Source organism: Diprion similis, chromosome 3, assembly GCF_021155765.1.
Source record: "Diprion similis isolate iyDipSimi1 chromosome 3, iyDipSimi1.1, whole genome shotgun sequence".
NCBI classification, from domain to species: Eukaryota; Metazoa; Arthropoda; class Insecta; order Hymenoptera; family Diprionidae; genus Diprion; species Diprion similis.
Genome location: NC_060107.1, coordinates 5,072,452 through 5,095,503, shown reverse-complemented (window position 1 = coordinate 5,095,503; position 23,052 = coordinate 5,072,452). Strand labels below are relative to the sequence as shown.

The 23,052-nt window shown below is 38.8% G+C and overlaps 1 protein-coding gene and 1 non-coding gene across 2 annotated transcripts in view; both read right to left on the bottom strand.

The window, feature by feature from the left end:
* Positions 1 to 23,052, bottom strand: part of LOC124404610 — a 184,718-nt gene that overhangs the window by 125,934 nt on the left and 35,732 nt on the right. Inside the window, exon 3 of the mRNA XM_046878916.1 lies at positions 11,399 to 11,596. Coding sequence (XP_046734872.1) covers positions 11,399 to 11,596 — 198 coding nt within the window. The remainder of the gene's footprint in view (positions 1 to 11,398; positions 11,597 to 23,052) is intronic.
* LOC124405036 lies at positions 4,149 to 4,289 on the bottom strand. The gene has a single exon (XR_006929057.1). It is a non-coding gene; the product is annotated as a U4 spliceosomal RNA (small nuclear RNA).

Here is a 23,052-nt window from a genome sequence, read left to right as displayed (position 1 = left end):
AGGCAAATGGTGGGGTTAAAAAGCACCGTGCCAGGTGGTACACGCTGCACAAATCCCTCGGGTGGGTGAACTATCGCGTTACCCTCGACATCGTCGTCGTCGTCGTCGTCGTCGTCGTCGTCTTCGTCGCCGACGTTATACATATATATATATATATAAACGTATAAGTATGAGAATTACGACAGTGTCTAATACCGGAATTAACGTTGGCGCGGAAGATCGTCGTCTCCACACACGAGCGACGTAAGAGGTAAGGTCTGTATAATAGTGTGTATTATGCAGTAACGGCCAGCCTGCATCGTGGTGAAATTTTTATAGCACGTAATGCGTCCGGCTGTGCTGAACGATTCGAAACATCTTAATAAAATTTTTAACAACTAAATTCGAAATCATTGGGAATTATTTCTTAATTTTTTCCGCAGATATTTAAGTATATAGTCGGAAATATAATTTACAACTTTACCGACTTTTCGTCAGTAATATATACGTTTATTTATTGTTATACAAACGTTTACACAAGTATAATCGTAAATGCTAGTAAATCCTAAAAGAGGCAAACAAGTTATTTGTTTATAGGATTCAAGTAACGAAGAAATGAAAATAGAATAGCAATATACAGACTAGTATAAAAATTTATAAATATTTTCAATAAATTACGAAGTCGGTTAAGATTTCGAAAAAAAAAAAAATGTTTCGAAAGTCACGCAGCGTGTTTTTTTTTTTTTTTTTTTTAATTTCCTCTCTTTAAGTGAATAGAAATTAAATAATGAAGATTGAAAAGAAGTAATTAACAATTTGAACAATAAAATTAAATATCGTTTCTCTGTTTTTAAAGGTAAGAGTTGCTTTAAATAATGTAAACAGAACTTGTAATTAATAAAATAAATCTTTTCGTTTTTTTTTTCAGAGCAACAAAATAGTGTTAAACCTTGTCAATCCTAATCAATTAAAAGGCGGAATAATTGAGATCACGCTAAAGAGTTTTAAAAGGAGGAAGAATAAATAAAATTCTCAAATTTTTTTTTTCCCCTACATGTACAATTTTCTATCGAACCTGTGTACATAGTCGTGAGCTACGAAATTTCAAGAAACTTGTTGTTTCTTTTTGTTTTCATATTATAATTTTGCATTACAGAACGGTTACTCGTATTCATATTATGCTATCATTAGCTGCACAGAGAGACTTGGTTTCTAAGGCTCGATTCTTCTCAATCCGTCACGCACGCCCAGAGATATTATAATTTGCATTACAGGAGAAGACTGAAGAAAAAGAAAAGAAAACATTCACCGAGAGACAAAAGCTCACTACTTTTATAAGATGTATTATGCAGATCGTACGAATCGGAATTGCAAAAATGAAATTAAAATTAACCCCGTGTAATGTGAATGGGACGACAATATGACGACGAATAATAATAACAACAACAACAACGACGAAGACAAAAATAACGATTAGAAGAAAAAAAAAACAGGAAAAGAAACCGCTCATCTGTCAAAAAATTTTCTTCCTCCTCGTCGAGCATCGGAACTCGATTCTTTTTTGCCCGGGTAGCAATCTTCGATCTGGATCTAAAGAAGGACACTTTCTGCTTGTCGGATATTCATTGAACATTGTTCGTCTTTTGATATATTAGCAACGCGAACCCGCCCAAACATTGTTTTCGGTACGATCTCTGAAGTAGATCGAGTTGAGATTCTGATCTATAACTATAATAGTAGACGAGTGAAAGAAATCGCGCGAATTATACGCCAGAGAGTGATAAAAATTTCACTCTATTTTTCTAATATCCATTTTTCAACGAACCGGTTTACATCATTTTTGCGAAAGTCAGGCATTATATACACATTATATAACAACGGCGATGATATTTTGATCGTGAAATTCTTACCGGCAGGAGAAATTGCCTCCAACATTATTCCTCCTCCTCTGACGTTTTATCATCCATTAAAATTCCACGTATGGGAGGGTGGGACACGGCGACCCCCCTAAGCCGGTTAGTACTTCTTGTAGTTTTTCACCGTCAAATTAATTTATTTTTCTTCTACTTTGAACAAAAATTATGATAACTATTTTTTATTTTTAAAGGAACGTTTTTCCCCGGATGTGATGAAGTTGGCCTGAAATAGCCTAAGTGGATGAAATTTTTTAAGGGAATCGTTATGCCCCACTCACCCCTATGGGTAAAGTGTTAAATAATTTTGTATCAATCAATAGTGAATCGTAAATAACATCTTTGCATGCATTGTAAAGAATTTCTTAAACTTCTTCCTCACGTAATCCGAAACCGTGCGACGTAAAGTGGTGAAAATTTGTTCGTTCGGGGTGCAAACGGAGAGATAAAACAAAAAGAAAAAAAAAAAAAGGAAAGGAATAAGAAGATGAAGATAACGTGTAGGTATATCTATATCCCACTGCAGAAGGTTAGAGACGCTCGCGGTAATTGAGGGAGAAGTTTTAATCGCCCGACAATAAAATTGCACGGCAGTGTAGCAATAAAATTAAGAGAGCAGATAAGTCTCGACACGTGGGTCGGTAAGATAACGTTCACAACTCAACTTTTAAGCTTTCAAAATATATTTATTTCAACTTATATTTAGCCAGTCTTTGTTCCCTTCCTTATATTTTTTTTCACGTTTTAATTTCGATTATTTTCACTTTTTGCATACCTTGATAATAATTTTTTCAACTTTATCCATTTATTTATTCATTTCTTTTTTTTTTTATAACTTTATTTCAATCAACCATGGATGAATAAGTCTTACACCTATAAATATCTACGAATAATAATAGACTAGATACACCCGACAATCGAGTCTAGTTACCTACTAGTTGCGTGATACGAATGCGCTTATGTGGGGGATGTGCAAGGCGCACACACAAATGTATGATCTATTGATCGTGGTCACTGGGTGGAAATAGTTTGCATGGCCGATCATACAGCACTAAAGAGTGACCTCGACCTGCTCAGGCTGAATCCCCGATGCACTATAAGCACGCAACAAAGCGAACGATATTACGACCGTTGAAATTCCCGTTCGATTCAGAATCAGAAATAGGAGAGACAGAGAAAAAACGAGATAGAAAGAAAAAAAATTCGTTTTTGTCCGTTTAATCGATTGTTTAAACGATTGGCGCCTGCGTTCAATGGCGAGGGAATTAAATGCAGGAAAAGTGGTTCAAAAATATGGCGATGAATGAGGGGGGGGAGGGGGGGGGGGGACAAAGGAAATTCAACGCGTATAATTATCCGGTGAAAATTGCCGCCGGAAAAAAAATTACTTTTATATACACTTATGACCGATTTCCTGTATTTAATTAAACGTATCGAGATTATGTTATAATGCTGAAGTTTACTTTTTACACGTTAATTACTGCAGAGAAAAGATGAGGGGTACAATGTAGAAAAAAAAAAAAAAAAAAAAAAAGAGAGAGACAAACAAAATCTTTACAGCATTTCATCTCGCAACGAGTCCCTAAGCTGGAAGAAGTAGTAACAGGGTGACATTTGACACGGTGTTTTATTAATTGCACGATCACTAGTTAGCGCGTGATGACGTAATTAAGTTGAATCATTACTTGACGAGTATGTAGTCCATGTATACTTGCGGCATTACAGTTGAACTAATCATACCGGCAAACCATTCTCACTTTTCACAAAAAAAATTTTTTTTTTATTTTACCCCACCTTTCAAAACTATACCCGGAGAATAATTCCTACTAGAACTAATCAATGATATTACGAATAATTTATCACTTCGAAAAGTTTACGAAATCTGAAAATTAATTTACCGGTAAAATGTCAAGTGTCATTCTACCAACCACGGAAGAATTTTTCTACGGGGACACGATATATTTTAACTTTAATATTCATACGACGAGATCAATTAAAAAAAACACGAACTTGGAACGATAATTGTTTCCGTTCCAAGCCAATTAAAACGGAGAAATCCGTTCACTAGATTATATTTATTACTTGACCTAAATCCTCCCCAGTTTCGGTAATGTTTCTGGTTTTGCGCAATGCTAGGCTAGCTAAATTATTCGCGAATCGTCTGCACGAAGTACCACCAGGTAACAACAATTGGAAACTTTGTCGCAAACTGATTATTTTCGCCTGAAGTTTTGAGTTTTTGGATTGATTAATCAGCCCCCGTAGGAGCCATCAAAAATTGCCATCGCCGATGGTATTTCACATCGTCTTGGCGGGATATTGGTAAAAGTTTTCAACTAGCAATAATCGCACCTCGGTAGAACCTCATTGGTTACGATATCGCCACTGCGCAAAGCTAACTAAATCAGTAACGATAAGCCCTATTCATATTGAACGGAGTGAGTTTTTCACTGTGAGAATCATCGCCACCCGGTGATAAATTTCGGAACTCTCGTGGTAAAGAAGACCTCCGTTCACCCGATTGTAGGCAGAAGTCGTACTTACCGGATGTAGAACAACAGCGGCGTGACGTATAGGTATGTACTGTACGGTAAGACCTCAAAATTGCAAACCTTCGACTCTCGTCTGCGGAACTTGCGACATTTATTGCGGGAGTTACGTATCCGCGGTGATAGAAAAATACAGGATCTTTAGTTCGGCCGAAAGTTAAAAGTTTACCGAAACGAATTCGTCAAACTATACGTTTAAAATGTTAAGATACTATAACGATGGCCATAAAAAAATCATAGATCAATTTTATCGTGGTAAAATTAATTTCTAAACAAGACCCTAACGGTAACTTATTATTTTAGTAACAGGGTAATAAAGATCGAAGAAAAGGAAATAAAATCGAAATAAAACTAGAATCAATTTCGGCTTTATGTTAGTGAAATTATGTCTGAAGGTTCAATATAGTCGCGAGAGAAAGAAAGAGAGAAAGAACAGACTTGAAATTGAGCAAACAGTTTGAATCGTAGCTTGGGGTGGTGGTCGTGATAAATCATTCTAGACTCCGTGAGTTTAAGCCCCCAATCACGAGTAAAGAAGAAGAAGAAGAAGAAGAAGAAGCAGTAAGTGCATAGAAGTATCGATCGAAGCTAGAACCCATAGTCGTAAAAGTATATTTCATTGACTATAAATAGCCCTCCTCCCCCTTCCCCCCGCCCATTCGCTCCCTGATATTACGGGTGGTTGGAAGGCGGCGGTTGCGTCCGCATCCTGCACCCGAAAGATCAGATTCATGAGATCAGCTCGGAGGTAGAAAGCATCGAAACACTCGCCCCGGGGCTGATTTTATATGAAGAAGAGGAGCACGAGCTGAAAACGTAAATATGTACCTACGTATCTCTGAACGTCTTATACATATGGATATGGACCTGCCATCATACCATCCAGCATGAAGTATCCGCGCCGTGTCTTTGAATAACCTGGACTTCGGAACTCGTTGTTACACTATTTTATCGCATCTGTCTTTGATAGAACCATTTTTTGAGGAAATCTCTTGATTTACATTTTTCATCATCCTGTTTGAATATTCTCCCCGAATCTGAAATGTCCCGGCGCGGCGCAGTTTGACGGAATGTTCCTTCGGTTCATTAGCTTTATCACCTCCTTCAACTTTCATTGCTGTGTTTTTATTCTTACAAAGTTTTATTGCTCAGTTAGCCGGTTAGACAGTCATCGATTAAGCTGTAACGAAACGGCGAGAACTTCAGAGGGGTGAATTGTTAATTGTAAATACTTTTCAGTCTTCAATTGCAGCGCGTCTATGCATTGAACCTTTGGATCGTGAACTCTATTTCAAGCTTATTGTATTAACCGGTAAAGAATTTACCTTGAAGAGTTACACACTCACTCACCCGAGTGAGAATCCTGACTTTAATTTCTTTTACGACATGCAGAAGAAGACGACGAAGACCATGGGAATGAAAATTGTGGGTTACGCGGAGGCGGTCGAAATCACGACTTCTTAAGAAGACCTGAGTACAACTACATATACCGTAGGTACATACATACACACATAAAATATTCATGAATTAGGCAATAACTATATTGAAGGTGAAGGATATATACCCTCCAATATTTCATTACGATCCTAATACAGGTAATCACGGCAAATGTGACGTGAACGAACCGCACACTTTTCTATACCTAACGATGACATGCAGCCAACTACGTACCAAAGCGCATCCATGCAGCATCTATTGAACACATCAGAAGCATCGAGAAGAAGGAAGTAGGCGAGAGCATCGCAACGACCGACCAGTTTCAAGATGAACTTCGGATACTCGACGCGTTCGTTCGTTCGTCTGTCTGTCTGTCCATCCACGTCCGTCGTTGAGAATCCGGATGGACCCGGCGTCGAGAAGAAGAAGAAGGAAAAGGAACTTTTACAACTCGTCTGATCGTTGCGAAAGGGCTTCCATATGGACCTCATCGATTGTCATGGACTGAGAGTAACATTCTTACGCGACTTTGCTGGTATATGTTATAAGTGGACCAAACCACTTTCGGGTTATGATGAATATGACCAATCTAGAGCATGTCAGGAATTTCACTTCTATCTCTTCGTGTTACCACTTAGCAGTTACGTGCCGCTACCTATACTCGTTATTAACAAGCCGACGAGTAGCATGCAGAAGTAAGCGTTTTCAGCTTTTTCCTAGTAATGTCCATGTATTAGTTTTTGCCTAGGTATAACGTGTCTAACCATTGGCCTATCAGCAGATTAATTTATTGACCATTGAAGGACATAAGGAAGGAACGTGAGGGGCAAAAACTCTCCGTCGTACTTTCAGCGGATGATAGTATGTTCGAATGTATTTACAGGCATGCATATCAATCGTCGTAATAGCAAAGATGAAAATAAATATGCTGTATTTACTTTACTTCATATAGACAAGAGCATACGTAACAATAAACTGGGAGTAAAACGCAGAAAGATCATTTTCCTTATTGTTTATTACACTTCCTGGACGAGTTCTAGTACGTGTACGCTAATTGAATGTCACATACCACGCCATAATTGACTCGAATAATTATTATCGGTCATGGAAGATCGAGCTTTCGAAATCCCGTACCCAAAGTCGTAAAATCACAAATGAATTACGGTCGATGCTTAACCATTAATTCCATGATACGAGTATTGGGTAATCCGGAAGACACGGTCCTTACGGAACGTTATAGCAAAACATCCCAACTTTCGTCTGTTCGTCCATTCGTCTACCACCATCTATCCAGCAATCTATATTAGAAGATGAAGATGAAGATGAAGAAGATGTCTAAAGCCGCGTGATTGACTATCGGCATCGAGGTGAGACAGGAAAAACAAATGACCTAAAAAAAAAAAATTGAAAAAAAAACACCAAGTCACTGATCATGAGGAGGAAGAGAAATGGGAAGTGAAAGGGGGATAAAAAAATAAGCACGTATAGCGGAATGAAGGGAAAATTGATGAAGCGCTTGTCCAGAGTGCTTCAAGAAGCATGGTCTTTACCTGCAGCGAGACGAGTTGGATAGTCCAAGGAACGATAGTCGGCGCGAGGACGCAACTGGCGATGACCATCTTATCAAAATCTCGAATCTCGCGCTCGCACGTTCGGATGAATATACACGGTGATCACGCGAGCACGTGTATCAGCAGCAGCAGCAGCAGAAGCAGCGCCGGTCGCGCGAGGCATATATTCAGGTGTTAATTTCAATACCGTGACTTCCGGTTCTTCGTCGTCGGGACAATGCGAGCCTTACACCCCATAGCAAGGATCAAAGCAAATTCCTGCATACTGCTATACGTTTGTCGTGCCTCGAGAATTGCGATGAAAATCGTTGCGATAATCCCGAGTCGATATTATAAAAAATGCTTAAAAGTAGTCGAATGACACTTAAACGCAGTTATATTCCTCTCGGGAACAAACTAAACCCTTTCGCCCGATGCAGGAACCCATAAAACCGATGAAATCTCTGGAGAGGATCGTGGACCGGACCCCAAGGGAACTGGGTCGAGTCCCATTTCTAATCCCAGGTTTAACAAGTCGCCGCCAAAGTGATCGAGATCCGCTTCATGGTCGTAAGCGATAAGTGTCGTAAGTGCAGGCCGTGCTTGGAGTGTCAACTATGCATCTGCAGGTAGTCATATCAAGCGACTAAAAATCGGTATTCCGGTCTTCAGTTTTATCGTTAAAAACCCGAAACGAAATACTCTCGGTATTCCAACTGCTTGATCCACCATGTCGATGATGATACACAAGCTGACTATCTCTGCAGCTACGCAAAGAGGTCGAGGAATTTCTCCCGGGTTTCGAATTTATCTCGCGATGTAAACCTACGCTCGTTGGTCGAGAGTTCAGAGTTCGAAATGTTAAAATGCAGTAGAGGATGAAGGTGGATGTGATCCTCGCACGGGTTCCAATGGGCCGAAACGGTGCGGTGCAGCAGCGGTGCGACCCTGTGGAGTCTACAGAGAGACGGTGAACGGGTTGTGGGTGAAGACGTTACACGGGTATTCACGTGTAAACGTCTCTACCTGTGCAGGGTACAACGTGTAAGTAAGCTGCGGACGCGGTCCTGCATCATCTACGTATATGAACGCGTACACAAGAAACCTTCAATCATTGTCAATCAGTATAGAATACGTGGCACCGTTACGTCATCGCAGCACAAACATCCTACCCTCCTCCTGACATTCCTTCCCGCTGGTGTTATGCAGGTAGATACGATACCTCAAACACATCCACATCCACAAACTATATATACTGGAAGGCGACAGTCCCGTTTCCACTATTACGATAACGTCTACCTACCAGTTCATACCTTATACCTCTTCGGATGCTTGTGCTACTGTCGTATACAACGACAACCATGGTGTTTTACATCAAACGAAGCCAAAAAGTTTACTGGTTACATAGTAAGTAGTAACATTCAGCATCTCTGCACGAGTGTGGAGACTGACTAATCTCTATATAACCAGTCCTGACTTCGATGCAAGCACACGCACAATCTGCTGGTGCAAGGGATGCCGAGGACGGGTATTTTCCGTTAAAGTTCTTCACCAGCGGTTGGCTCCGTTGGAGTAGGCTGCACGGTACGAGGGTCCGACCCCGGGAGCCGACTGCTCTCAGAATCCGGTCACCCAACGGTTGCGTGGGCGCTGGCAGGCAGGCAGCTCGGGAATATTCCCAGGATAGCAAGCAAGCAGGCGAGGCTGACTGGCTGGGCCAGTGGGCGAGGAGTGTCAACAATGTTGAACGTCGAAACTGACGTGAGAACGGGTCGGTTGCTTCCTCCTTCCTAACCCTTCCTCGACTTATAAGCCTGCAGAGTTTCGAGCACCAAAACCCTGCTGATGATTTTTGTTCCAATTCGATTCTCCTGTCATCCGGAAATCGTGACTTACTTAAATGGATGAGATTCGCAGTCTTTCCACGTCACTATGAAAGTCACCACGTCCTGTACCAGAGTATAAACTGGTAGACTGGTGCCTGATCATTTTCCACCCAGAGTATCGGAACAGCTGGGTTTGGACTTGGGAGCATTCAAGGCCTACATCGATAACTGAATAGTAGGACACGCAGGTGCGAGTACCACCTGGTATAGGAGATAATGGAAAACCATGATGGCACATGAAGGTCCTTATCACTTATCGTTCGCATAACCATTGCATTCGGTTCAAATCCGATTTGTATCATGGAACAGAGTGAAAAAATGAGTATAAGTTGATTTGGCAGGTGAAACTATTCCATTCTATCAACAATATAAGTTTTCATCCACGCTACGTAGCCATTCCCAATGTTGAGAAGAGCTTCCTTACACGATATCGAATACGGGAGTATATGAGACTCCATACCTAACTGGAACTTGAGAACATGTAAACACAGAGTTTGCGTGTAGTTTTCTTGGCTTGCTCAAAGTCTAGCCGTGCCATCGAACTTTAACCGATGTAGAAACCTCATTACTCGTGAGAAATTTCATACTGACTCCAATTTTTAAAACGCTAAGGACACAAGATGTCGAGTACTTACTCTTAAACAGTCAACAAAGCTTTATCGTCAGATTGCAAGGAAGAAATAGATCATCGGACAAAATTTTCCGAACATTCCTATAACCTGAGTGATTTTCAAAGATGGAGAACTGCCTCCTTGCTCCTTGGACCCCAGCACACTTCATCCAGGTTCGTTCAGAGTGAGTTAGTTTGTCGCGTGGGCGTCGTTCGAAGTCTTTAATGTTCTTTCCCGGAATATCGTAGATATGTTAGATACTTTGTAGATACCTACCAACCTACACACAAAGGACACGCGGACTGAGGAATATATCCAACGTCACAACCACAACCACAACCCTGGCCTGCAGGATGATCTTAGATCTTGAAGAAATCTCCCGAGCACAAATGTTATTATAATCGGCGTAGATTGTATATAAAGAAGATAAACTACATTCGTATTACGATTCAACTATGCAAAAGCCGGTTGTTTTGCCGAAGGCCTATACAGCCTTCATTTGCTTCATCCTCATATATTATATCCTGCGGTTTACACTTTGACTTTTCATAAGTACTCCATGCCTTCGTACAATATACGTACAATCTCATAGTATCTACCCACATCAGACTAATGAGAGGGTAATTCGTAATTCCCTTTCGAAAATTCCCATCTAATTCTAATCACGTTATTTGCAAGCTCATTTTCTTCTGCTTTTCTCTTGCTCAGGCATACCTATGTTTGTGTTCCAAGTTTTATTTGCGTATCTTTTGTTTTTTAGTCTCGTGTCGTCGACGTGTTGTGACGTTAACAAGCGTAACTGATATTTTGTCCGATTGTATCTCTCTATTCCATCGGTTCCATGAATAAAAAAAAAAAAAATAAACAAAAGAAATTCTTAGCTTTTCGAAACGAATCTCTTTTTGAAAATTTCAAAATCTACGTATAAATTTTTCTCCCCCCCCCCCCCCCCCCCCCATGCGATTACACCATCGGACGGATCGATTAACAAGCGACACGAAACCCTGGATAGAATATGAACAAAAGCCGCCCTCTCTTGTCGGGATAATCCAGTTAACGGTAAGTCGCGACTCTCTCTCTCTCTCTCTTTCTCTCTCTCTCTCGACGATTACGTTGTATGGTTGTTGAAAAGCTGTTGGAAAGATGAAGAGGATATGGAGAAGAGGAGGAGGAGCACGTGGCTTTTGGAGTGTCGACGTCCACAGCCTGATCTCCCCCTTAATCCAACGTCGGGGCGACACCCGGGGAGAGTAGTTGAAGTTAGGGAGTAAATTTTTGAGCGGAAAACTCGGGTGCAGTTTTTTTTTTTTTTTTTTGTAATTTTGGAAGAAGAGTTAAGTAATTGAGGTGTGTGTGTATATGTATACTACGTAAGAAGTTGACGGAAAAATCCGGAACTCAACTTTTTCGCACAGTTGTATTATTCGTTTAAACGTGAGTATAAATTTGATTGAATTTTATAAAAATACTCACGTTTCTGATGGCCGTTTCCTTCACTTCGGCGAGTAGTGTGGCAGCCGGCGACAGGAAGGACTTTAAAAATTCATCAAGATTCCCGTGATAAGCGCATACCAAGATGTCTCGCGCCTGTCTCGTCAGTAGGTCGAGGACTCCGTTACCGTAAATTGGTCCGAGGAGATTTTTGACCAATGTAGCGACGTCGAACCGTCCCTGTAAAGAAAATCAGATTAGACATATGATAATTGTTACACACTAATGCACTTTCATAAATATAATCAATTGTTGAAGAAAGGTTTGACAGAGATTAGAAAAAAATCAGCACGAATTTCCAAAACAATATTACATTCCAAAAGATTGCAAATCCTCCTCCAAGCCGTATCTCAAGAGCACAAAAATGTCCAAATAGTAACGTAAAAAGAAAGAAGAAAAAAAATGAAAAGCCACAGTTTTGTATCAGCATCTTACTCCAAACGCAATTCTTCGAATTTGTTTATAGGAGAAAAAAAAAATTTGCACAAAGCAGACAGTTAAAGTTAAATTTTTCAAAGTATTGAAAAAAAAAAGTATATATATTAAATTCTGCTCAGCTTGCCACAGCAGATAATAAATAGTGAATGAATGAATAGGTACAAATGAAAATGCATTCGCCCCCCGTAGTGATCGTGGCGAATAAATTGGCCAATATGTCGTAAGTTTGCCGAGAGGATCTATCTGCGGATGTATTGTTTACAAGGATATGTGTATACAGTAGAATTCGAAGGGTCGTTTGTTGGGGGTCCGGATGAAGGGTGCAGGGCTTGTGTCAGGCCCCGATGCTCCCCCCCCCCCCCCCCCCGCCCCTCCCCTGCAGGATGCTGCAGCTTCAATCCCATCGAGGCACGGATTCCCACCGCAATGAGGGTTCATTGTGCGTTGGATCCTGCGGTAGGTACATACGTGTTGCGTAATGATACGCGAACTGTGCTTGAAAAGCCGCAAACTACCCGCGTTCCAATATCGCATATCGACATTTTGCCCACCCGCAAAATCGACTTCCGCCCTCATGACTGGCTGGATTGTACGACGAACGGTGAGAACGAGAAGCGAAATATTAGCGCTCGTTTAAGGGGGGGTATTCGTTTGAAAAGTACGTCGAATATAAAACCGATATATAAACTTTTCCTTACAATATAAGTATTCGTCTTTTTTTTCTTCTTCTTCTTCTTTGTAATCCTTCAGAAAATCATTGATAAATTCTCGACGTTCTACGATCTCACAATTATATATTAACAAAATACGGTATTGAGTGTTGACTCTCGCGAATTTCCAATCTTAGAAACAACAAAAAAAAAAAAAAAAAAAAAAAAAACGTTAATTTTTCCCATTTTTTGGAGCCTTTCACGACTTTTCATAACCCTGCAACTCTGCAGTGGTATATATATATATATATATATATATATATATACAATTAGGGTGGTGCAAAAAAACCGACTATTTTTTTTCTTTTGAGTCTCGTGTGACAAAATGTTAGTTTTTGATGTTTTAAGAGCCCACTCCAAAGGACAGTTAGAAAAAAAAAATTTAAGAGGTCACTCCAAATTTTAAAAAATGACAAAAATCGACAAAAAATTAAATTAAAAAAATTATATTTTCAGTATTTTGTTTGATTTTTAATTTATGTCGTGGTGTATTGTTATCGATTCTTTCTTACTAAATTAAAGAAAAAAAAATGTACGAAATTTTGATATGAATATTAAGAGGTCGACGAAAAGATCTAAAGAAATGCACCAAAAAATTGAAAAAAAATTATGAGCGACCTTTCAAAATTCAAATTTTGAACTGAAACTTTCGGAAACTTATTTTTTTTTTTTTTTGTCTATAAAATTATACCGTAACGAAAAAAAATTTTTTTTAAAAAAAATCGATTTTTGACGATTTCTGACGTTTTAAAAAATGTGGAGCGACCTCTTGAAATTTTTTTTTCAACTGTCCTTTGGAGTGGACTCTTAAAGCATCAAAAACCAACATTTTGTCACACGGGACTCAAAAAAAAAAAATAGTCGGTTTTTTTTTTGCGCTACCCTAATATATAAACATATCAAACGCATGTGATAAATTCTCTCTCATTCTCCGTGATATTCGCTTGAATACGTGTATACATATAACGTGTACGTATCCGACGTATCGTACGTGGGTAGTTTTATACCAAGTAGGATGTTTGGACAGGTTTAACGCGCGACGCACGCGTGTGACTAGACAGGCTCATATATTGCACGCTCTACGTTACGCCCATGAATGGATTTAATCATTCGTTTCCGAAGCCACGTGCCATTCGGTCCTTCGTAAAATTTATTCGCTTCTTTCTATTGCGTGAATATTTTATTATCATTTTTTTTTTTTTTTTTTTACTTTTATTCACTCGTTTATTCGATAAAGTTTTCTTTCTCTTACAAGTTCAGCAACAATTTTAACTAACAGCTTTCTTATTATACGATATTAAATTCGACACTTGATTTAATATTGTTAATATTGAAACAATAATTTTTTTCTTTCTCTCTCAATAATTGCAATCTTATTGCTCATTGCCAGGAACCTAAATCTGGGAAATTTCTACTCGCGCAAATTCTTTGATTCGTTTTCGAAAGCTTTGCAGACACGAACGAACTATCTACATGCTTGTCCCTCCGGTACTTTCATCAGCCTCTTCAACTAACGACGCGCCATTCTGTCTTAATATTAAATCATTCCCTCTAAGAGTTGTTGAGATGTTTATAAAGCATACCTATGTACGTATGTATTTATATTACATTAGGATCTTTCAGAACAAAATAAATTGCGATTTTCCACCATGACAGAATCTAAAAAGTTTCCTCAGGTTAAAAAAAAGCTTCTGGCGTAAAAGATGATTTTTCACATTTATACATTTTTTTTTTCTTCAATTCATAAAGTATACTGAATAAATTGTCAAATTTCTTTTTTTCTTTTTATTGTGTATCTACTCTATTGTGTAAAGTGTATCTAACGATCTGTTCATTCATAATTGGATCTCATAATAAAATAGTTATAATTTAATATGAACTTTTAATTTAGGAGAACAAGATTACCGGGTGATATATCGTTGCGTTATGGTTCCTGATCTTTGGATTGAATATACCATAAATGTGATGGAAAGAAATAATAATTCAAGTGCTACAAGCGTGTTTCTCGAACGAAATGAATGGAAAAAAAAAAAAAAAAAAAATGTGAAAAAAGTGAAAAATCAAATGACCACGATCTTCCGCATAACGTGGAACGTTCAAATTTTCACAGAATCTTTCTTCTAACCTAAAAAAAAAAACTGTTTAGGTGCCAACAAAAAAAGAATAAAAACCACAACTTTAAAAACTTTTCCACTTGCCCGTTTCTCCATAATATACCGCTGCATGTATGTACATATATACAGTCTCTACTCAACGATCAGTTTGATTAATCGACCGTGTGATTAAACCGTTATTTAATATAAATTCTCACGAAATACGTAAGAAATATGCAGTGTCATTTAGGAGGAAGCTAGCTTCTTTATAAACGCGCATATTATGGATTGGCGCGAGATTCTACCGCTAATCGGTCATATACACTTCATATTATACGTACATGTATTTGTGTTTTATATATATATATATATACATATATATATGCACACAAAAGATTTTGTACAGATATGTATACATTATATGAGCTAGCGAAGTGAGCTGCATCCGTCCGGCATCCTTCATGTCAGCTGCACCGCGTCGTATGGAATATAATTTAATAGAGAGAGAGAGAGAGAGAGAGAAACAGAGAATTCGTGGTACAGACAGGATATCACTCTCGCCGGCACCTGCCACCTGACAATTACACTGCAGCCCACGGATCCTCCTCACTCTCCTGAATATGAAACGTGTGCAGCCTACAATGTGTAATAATACAATATATATATATATATACATACATAAATACATACATACATACTCGCATACATATGTATATATAGTATATATGTAATATGTATATTTACGGAGGTTTTACACGTCTGCATGACCATCCCGCTTCCCTTGCACCACCACCACCACCAGCAGGAGCAGCAGCAGCAACAGCAGCATCGTCATCAGAAGAAAAATAAAAATCTTTCATTCAAGGATCCATCACTTCCACTTTCGTTGGCAGAGAGCGTCTGATCGACGCTGCCTCGAATTCTATCCGAAAGTATTCCGAAATGCCCGCGCGTTGTAATTTAAATCCGTGTACAATTTATACGGAAACTCGACAAAGCCTGACAAAACAAAAAAAAAACAAAAAAAAAAAAACCGAAAGAAAAAAAATTATTACCGAATTATATTTTTCGCTATGCGATATCTATTTTTTTTTTTTAATTTTTTTTTTCTCTTTTTTACACACTCGATGTATAAAAATCATTTTACTACAGGAATTAACTATCCGTATAATTTATCTCCTCCACTCGCTTAATGAATTTTTATGAACAAATGACAAAAATTACTGCAACAGAGAGTTTAAATTCACAAAACGTTCAGGGCTTAATTCTTTCGTTAAAGAATACTCAAATCTAATGGTTAATAACGAGCGTTAAGTCGGCGTGAGTAATTGATCGACGAAACGAAAAGCTATAACTCATACCTCTAGGTATGCACATTACGATGCAGCAGAAGCAGAAGGGCGGGGGGTTTGCCAAGTAATTGGAAACGCATATTAATCAAAACCCACGTACAAGTGATCATCGAGTCACGTCGTGACTTCTCCGAAGAAATAAAAAGAAAAAACAAAAAAACTTGTAAAAGTAAAAAAAAGTAAACTTTTCAGCCCCCCCTCCCCCCTCCCCCCTCCCCCATATTATATCTGTTAATTATCGTTGCAGCAGATAAACATGGGTATCATCACATCGTTAATTTCGATGAATATATTAGGAATTACTGGCTGATCGACAATTAGGTAGTCGAAAAAACGAAAAATAAAAATTAAAAAAACACAATGTGAAGTGAAATTTTTCTTTCATCTCGTTACGTTTAGCAATTTTACAAATACAGGTATGACAGACGTGGAATATGCGGTAACGTGGAACGAATCTAGTCGTGCAGAACAGCAGCACCGTAACCTTTAACCCGTGCAGATATGTATAAGTTGGTCAAGTTATAGTGGCGAAGCAACTCGCCTCGTTAACTTTAAGGCACGTGTTAATTGGCCGTTTCTGCTAATTACTGCGGCTTGATTAATGTCCTGGTGAATGAGAAAATTTTTTTGCAGGTATATATATATATATATATATATATAGACTTATCTACATATCTATGTATATATGTATCTGTTTGCAAATTCTCACTATTGTTAGTCAGGTAGATACACAATGTGTGAATACAATACACGTCTACAACTGAAATAGTGCGGAGCAAGTTGATTCGAATGTCATATTTTTTCACAACAACTTTAGTTCAAACAATTTTCAGCCTAACAGTGTAAAAATTTTATACATGAAACAAATCTTTTCGTAAAAAGTTTGAAGAAAGATTTACCAATAGCAGAGCATTATGGCGGGATAAGAAACGATCTTAGGAGAAAATCTATGAATTAGATTTAAAGAAACGCAAATTTTTAAAGGTATTGAATTTTGATTATAGATGAAAAACTCTCGCGATTATTGAACAGTAAAATCTGTTAATCGGAAAGCTTGTGCGATTGGAAAAATCTGAATGAATCGTAAAGTGGATGATTTTCAAATTGTTCATGATTAATGATGATTGAAGCCCACGTGACCGTAGAGAAGGTAAAATTTGTAAAAAAAAGTATGATGCTACGTAGGCACCTGCAACAGTTGCCCAATATATATCTCATTAGCGAACGAATTGAGGGGGACAAGTGATCATTTCACTTCACTTCACTTCACTTCACTTCACAGTCAGTGTGGGGAAATAGCGAGTGGGCGTTGATTCATGAAATATATGTATACCTGCACCGACGAACACAGTAGGCTATTACAGTATGGACTTTGAAGTTTTTGGCAGGGCTTTAAATCTCGGTGAATTCATACACACGGTGTCCAAACATGACGAATTATCGCATGGAGGGATGGGGGGTTGAAGTTCGGAATTTGAAAAGTCCCGAAAGTGCCTAATTCGGAATTATTTTTTGGTGAAACTTGAAGTAAAGAAATGAAACTTTTACGATGCAAGAAAGTTTCGAATGGTTGGAAAGCCGTTGACTCAATGTTCCAAAATGCGAGATTGCAAAAAGTAAAATTCCAATAAAGCAAAATTTGGTAAATATAGTTTGGATTGAGTAAAATTTCGTAAATTAAAATATACTCACACAGCGTAGTGTTTACTCGACGAGTGGGTGTAAAAAACAAAAAAAAAACCAATAGTCGGAATTACCAGGATTCCGAACGTAAAAAACTATCGAAAATCGAAAACAAAGAAACATCAAAGCGATGAAAATTTTGAAATTTTCTCATTTTATAACTTTCGGAACTTTGTGCTGTAGAGTTCCAGACCATTCTAAACTTCATCGTTTCGTAAAAGTTTAATTTTCCTTATTCCAATTTTCACCAGTAAAAAATTCAGAATTTTTCTCTTTCGAAACTTTTCAAATTCGTAATTTCAACCCCGCCCGTACAAGTAAGTATACAACATAAAACAAGTACATGCCACAGAAAACATTTTCATGTTATAACAACGAATAAATGAATAAATAATCTTCTTCGTTGCGGAAAACAAAAAAAAAAAAAAAAAAATTTACTAAAAACAAGGGACCACCTAAGGGAGGAAGAAAAATTACGAAAGGGACAAAATAAGTCCCCAGAATTGCCGCACCCCGGGCATATATATACGCCGATGGCGTCACGTCACCTACGAACGCGAGCATATATACCTATAAAGTACATCCGGTGGGTGTGTCGCTCCCATGCCCTTTGTGACTCCGGCGTGTGCGAGATCAACCCGCTATAAACATCACCGAGTGTTTGTTAAACCCGCAGCCTTACCTACCTGTGGAGTCTCGGATGACGGAAAGGGGGAAGGTATTGCAACTGTAATGCCCGTATTCTCCCATGATCATCGAACTGACAACCAAAATGACCCGATTTCGAAACTGATTTGAAGATCGGTGAAAAAAAAAATTTTAATAAGTCGAAAAAGTGTTTGAAGTTTCAAAAAGTGAGAGACAAAAATTTCCACCGACTTAATTTATGCAGCGGTTATACGTCTGAAACTGAATTTTGACTGTAAATATTTCATCATTTTTTAACAAGATTAGAGAAATCATATCGTTCCACCCTTTTTTAGTCTCAAATCCTTATTATATCCGATTTTTTATGGACAGTTACAGCTTATTTTATTGGCAAATGAATTTTTCCCGCAAATCGTGTGAATTAGATTTTAAATAAACTGCTTGTTATAAACTTAATTTGATTTTTTTTTTTCGCAATTAACGAGCTCCAGAAAAAAATCTTTCTCGAGATGATTTGTAGGGAAATCGTTAATGAACAAGATGAGAAGTTTTCATTGCAATTGAACAAATTCATGTTCATGAAATTTTCATTGAACAAACAATAAAATAACACGATGTTTCGAACGATGTTAATTAATATAAACAAGATATTTACAATCGATGTTCAAATGATTCGTTTTTTTGTTTTTTATAATTCAACTCGTCACGAGTACTTTTCAATTCACCTGCAATCCAGAAATCATTGTTCCAAAATGTTTTCGTTTCTCGACGATGCATTTAGACAACAACCAAACGAATCCTTCACGCATCCTTAAATAATCGTAAATATTATTAATAATCAGCTTGAACCGAAACAACAAATTCAAGCATTGAGTAAGAAGAAGATCCGCGGCGTTTGGTACAAAGTGTACGTCAAGTTCCTTGATTAATATTCCAGTTACGAATAAAAGCTTGCTGATAGCGCCGCGAGAAGGTTGAAGAAATACGCCTTGGGTGGCTGCGAGGTACGCCGGGTAATTTATGCACCGTCGAGGTCCAAGGCTCGCCTACGTCTTCGAATTTCCTCGGGTTCGTCGGTCCATCGCGTCGTTCGGTCGGCAGAGACGCGCACGTTGCCTTGAAACCTTGACTCTTTTCTTTCTTTTCTCCGGGGAGATTTTCTATTTCCATACTTCTAGCATTAAAATTTGGAAACGAAATGAAATTACGTGAATCCGCAATGGAAGTTATGAAAAAAATTGCATTCAGGATGAAGTTGATTACCGATAAGGGCAGGTGATCCTCGAAGGTTTTATCGTATAAAGGAAAAAGTAACTTGGGGGGATGGGGGTGGGGGGGGGGGGGGGGGGGGTCGAGGCGAGGATAAAAAACCGGGCGTTAAATAAATTGTCCGTTTTATTTTCTATCGGGGCATTTTTGTCTTTCATTTCATTACACCGAAGGTCCGAGGCGGTGACGGTGAAAAGGGACGTTGATGACGATTTTTAACCTAGAGTCGTGAAATCCTCCTTTTTGTGCCCGAACCCGTCATGAGACATCCGATATATTACGACTGTAACAATCCCACAAGATTTTTCTAGAACTCTGTCTATAAACAGCTACAACATAAATGGTTTCATATATATATATATATATACATATAATCCTAGAAAACAGTCGATGTAAAAAGCGAAAAGTATCCGAATCGATGAAAACATATTTGAAGGATCAATTTAAAGGATCCCAACCAAGATCATGGAAAATAACGATGGAGAAAGTAAAAAGTTCAATTTCTTGTACAGAAAGAAGAAGGCGACATCATTTTACGACCGCTGTCAAGTATATTCTCCCCGCTTGAAAACAGAAAAAGAGAAAAAAAATACACAACACCAACAAAAGTGGAAAGGATGATGCGGCGTAGTTTACCCAAGTCGCGAGATCTGCGTGAGCTAAGAAAATACATACGATGAACCGTTTGAGGGAATATAATCGTTGTAACTGTAACCCGGATGAATTGCTTGCGAACGTTATACCCACGTAAAAAAAAAAATAAATAAAATAAACGTTGATATCGCACCGAGAGCGGTACCTTAAAGCAAGACTTTTATAAACGGTTCATGATATCTGTTTATGGTATTAATCGTAGTGGGACAATTTTTGCGTAACTCGGTAGAACAGTTTTAAGTATGTAAAAGAAAAAGGCGAAAATAATAATAAAATTACAAAAAGAGACTAAGGAAAAAGTGAATGATCTGAAACGTGGTATATAAGATCATCTGAGAAGATGCTAAAGGGGTTCTCGAAAATGGTGTACGAAGAACTTGAATAATCCATCTTGTTACACCGCTGGCAGCCATGTTACGAGCAAGTATTCCGAAAGTTTCCTGACTCGTCACCCCGCGTCGACTGACCATCGACCCCGACTGACCTCGTCGAAAGCACATCGTACCTACATCGTATAACCTCACATCTCGTCTCTACGAGAAATTGACCCGTCATCCAGCGAGCATCGTGGCATCTTTCATTTCGAATTTCCTCGGCTTTGGCGATTAACCTTTGCAAGCTACCGGTATAAGGTATAAGGTGTTAGGTATATCCGTCACGATCATCCTTCACCCATCAAGTAAAGAGGCTGAAGTTAGCAGCCGTAAAGGTGTATAAGTAAAGTCGAAGAATTAAAAAACTTGCGAAACACCTTGAGTCCCAAAATACTTAAGTATAAAATTTGATTTACAGTATAAAACTGACCTGAATTTTTCTATTTCCAAACAAAGTTTGCTTTATAATACGTAAGATAGGAATGGACTCAGGAAGAAGCGAAAAGTGGATACAAAGAAGACGATCAAGGACCAGGATACATCGAGACGTCGATCATGGTAAGATCGGAATGGAGGTAAAGGCGATGAGTAGAGAACAGCGTTGTGCTGTCGACGGTTAAAGTTCGCGATTACAAACAACCATGGCTGTCAAGTCGTCGAGGTGGTATAAGAAACGAACGACGTTCGAAGTCAGTCGGGCGTCGAGTCCCAAGGCGAATGAAACGGCGAGCAAGGATAGGAGGTTTTAACCCACATCGTCGCAATTATCCCTCTTGACTTTCCCGTGTCTCACTTATCGCCGTTTACAATCCGCGATATATTCATGCATCGCGAGGTCCGCTTGTACGTGTAACAACTTATACATATAGTATAATACCTTGTACATACTATCCGGCGCGCGCGTAATTGCCACGAGTCTCTTGGCTGACTCGAATCTTGAGTGTGCAAATTCCTCCTCGCCACTTATACTTAAACGTATACGTATACCTAGCAGAAGTTGCACAAACTGATGTGAATACACGCCCCCGAGAACTCGATTACACCCTGAATCCTCCCACGCGACACAAAGTGCTTAAACCTGTGTTATCGCTCTGGAATTTTGTTATATTCCTTCTTTCCTTTAACCGCATTTCTCAATAAATTGAAAATGTAAGAGTATAAAGAGTTATGATCCATGGTATAGATATCTCAATAAAGACGAATTAAGACTTAAGGTTCGCCGAAACGTTGAACAAAAACAATCAACCAACATACCAATACTATGAAGTAAGGAAAATTCTGACTCACTTGAATTAGGTACGAGAGATAGATATCAGTTGCTTCAATCTCGTTAAAATTCTGTGTAGAAATTTTCTTATCGATAGAATAGTAATGTTCTTATGGTTGTCTTGAATTTTTTTCACACACGCTGAAAGTGTCAATTCCCCGGGGAGATTGACAAAACATCAAAATTGTCCAAAAGATCCTCCTTTCACAACCCCATCGAGCCGCAGCCGAGAGTTTTAGCTTCAGCATGACCGGATAAAACAACAACACCAACAGCAAAGTGTAAGTTTCGCAAGAGATTGTATCACAGGGATGGAGTTAATTACCAAACCGATTTCTCCGTGTCCCCATGGTGTGGCTAGAGCAGAGTCTATAGGCGAGGTTCTCGCTGCTAAAGGGAGGAAAAATTGTCTAGCCTAGAGGAGGCATGCCTCGGTTGATTGCCGGTCGAGAGGTAGAGTCCTCTACCTATGCACCATAGGCTGGGTCTTAGTTGGGCTGGGACCAGAGACTAGGGTGAGCGAAGAGGAGGTCACGGGTCATCTCACCTCGGAGCGTCACGACGCGATGCTGCTGCTGCTGCTGCTGCTGCTCCCGCTTGCCGCTGCCTTCATTTCCCCGGATTGCCTCATTATTTATTACCTTTCTTCGTGTACGGCTTGAGGCAAGAACCTAACCACCACTACACCTTAGTCTTTAAGAGTTATACGACACCGAGCATTGATGTGCTCTGCAGCACCAGGATGTCGATATGGTAGAGCGAATGTCAACGGTCAAACTAGAAGAGAATGTTTTTTTCCACCAGTTTTTGAAGTCAACAAGCCTAGTGAAATAAATGGAATAGTATTTTGCAAGAGTGAATGATAATTTTAAGAGTAGGTATAAATATCAACCCTCGTTAGGTATACGAACCCAAAATTATCCAGCAATTGGCAAAATGTTAAGTATTACACAACTAATCGTAACGTTGAGGTGTTCGTTAGTTGTACAAGAAATAATAATAATAATAGCAACAACAACAAGAATGATAAATCTAGAAATATGAGGCTAACAGTAACAAAACTAACCACACGTGGTACTAATGGTAACAGTAACGGTAACATACCCCGAGCGGAATCTGTACGTAGCTATAAAAACAGCAGTGAAATG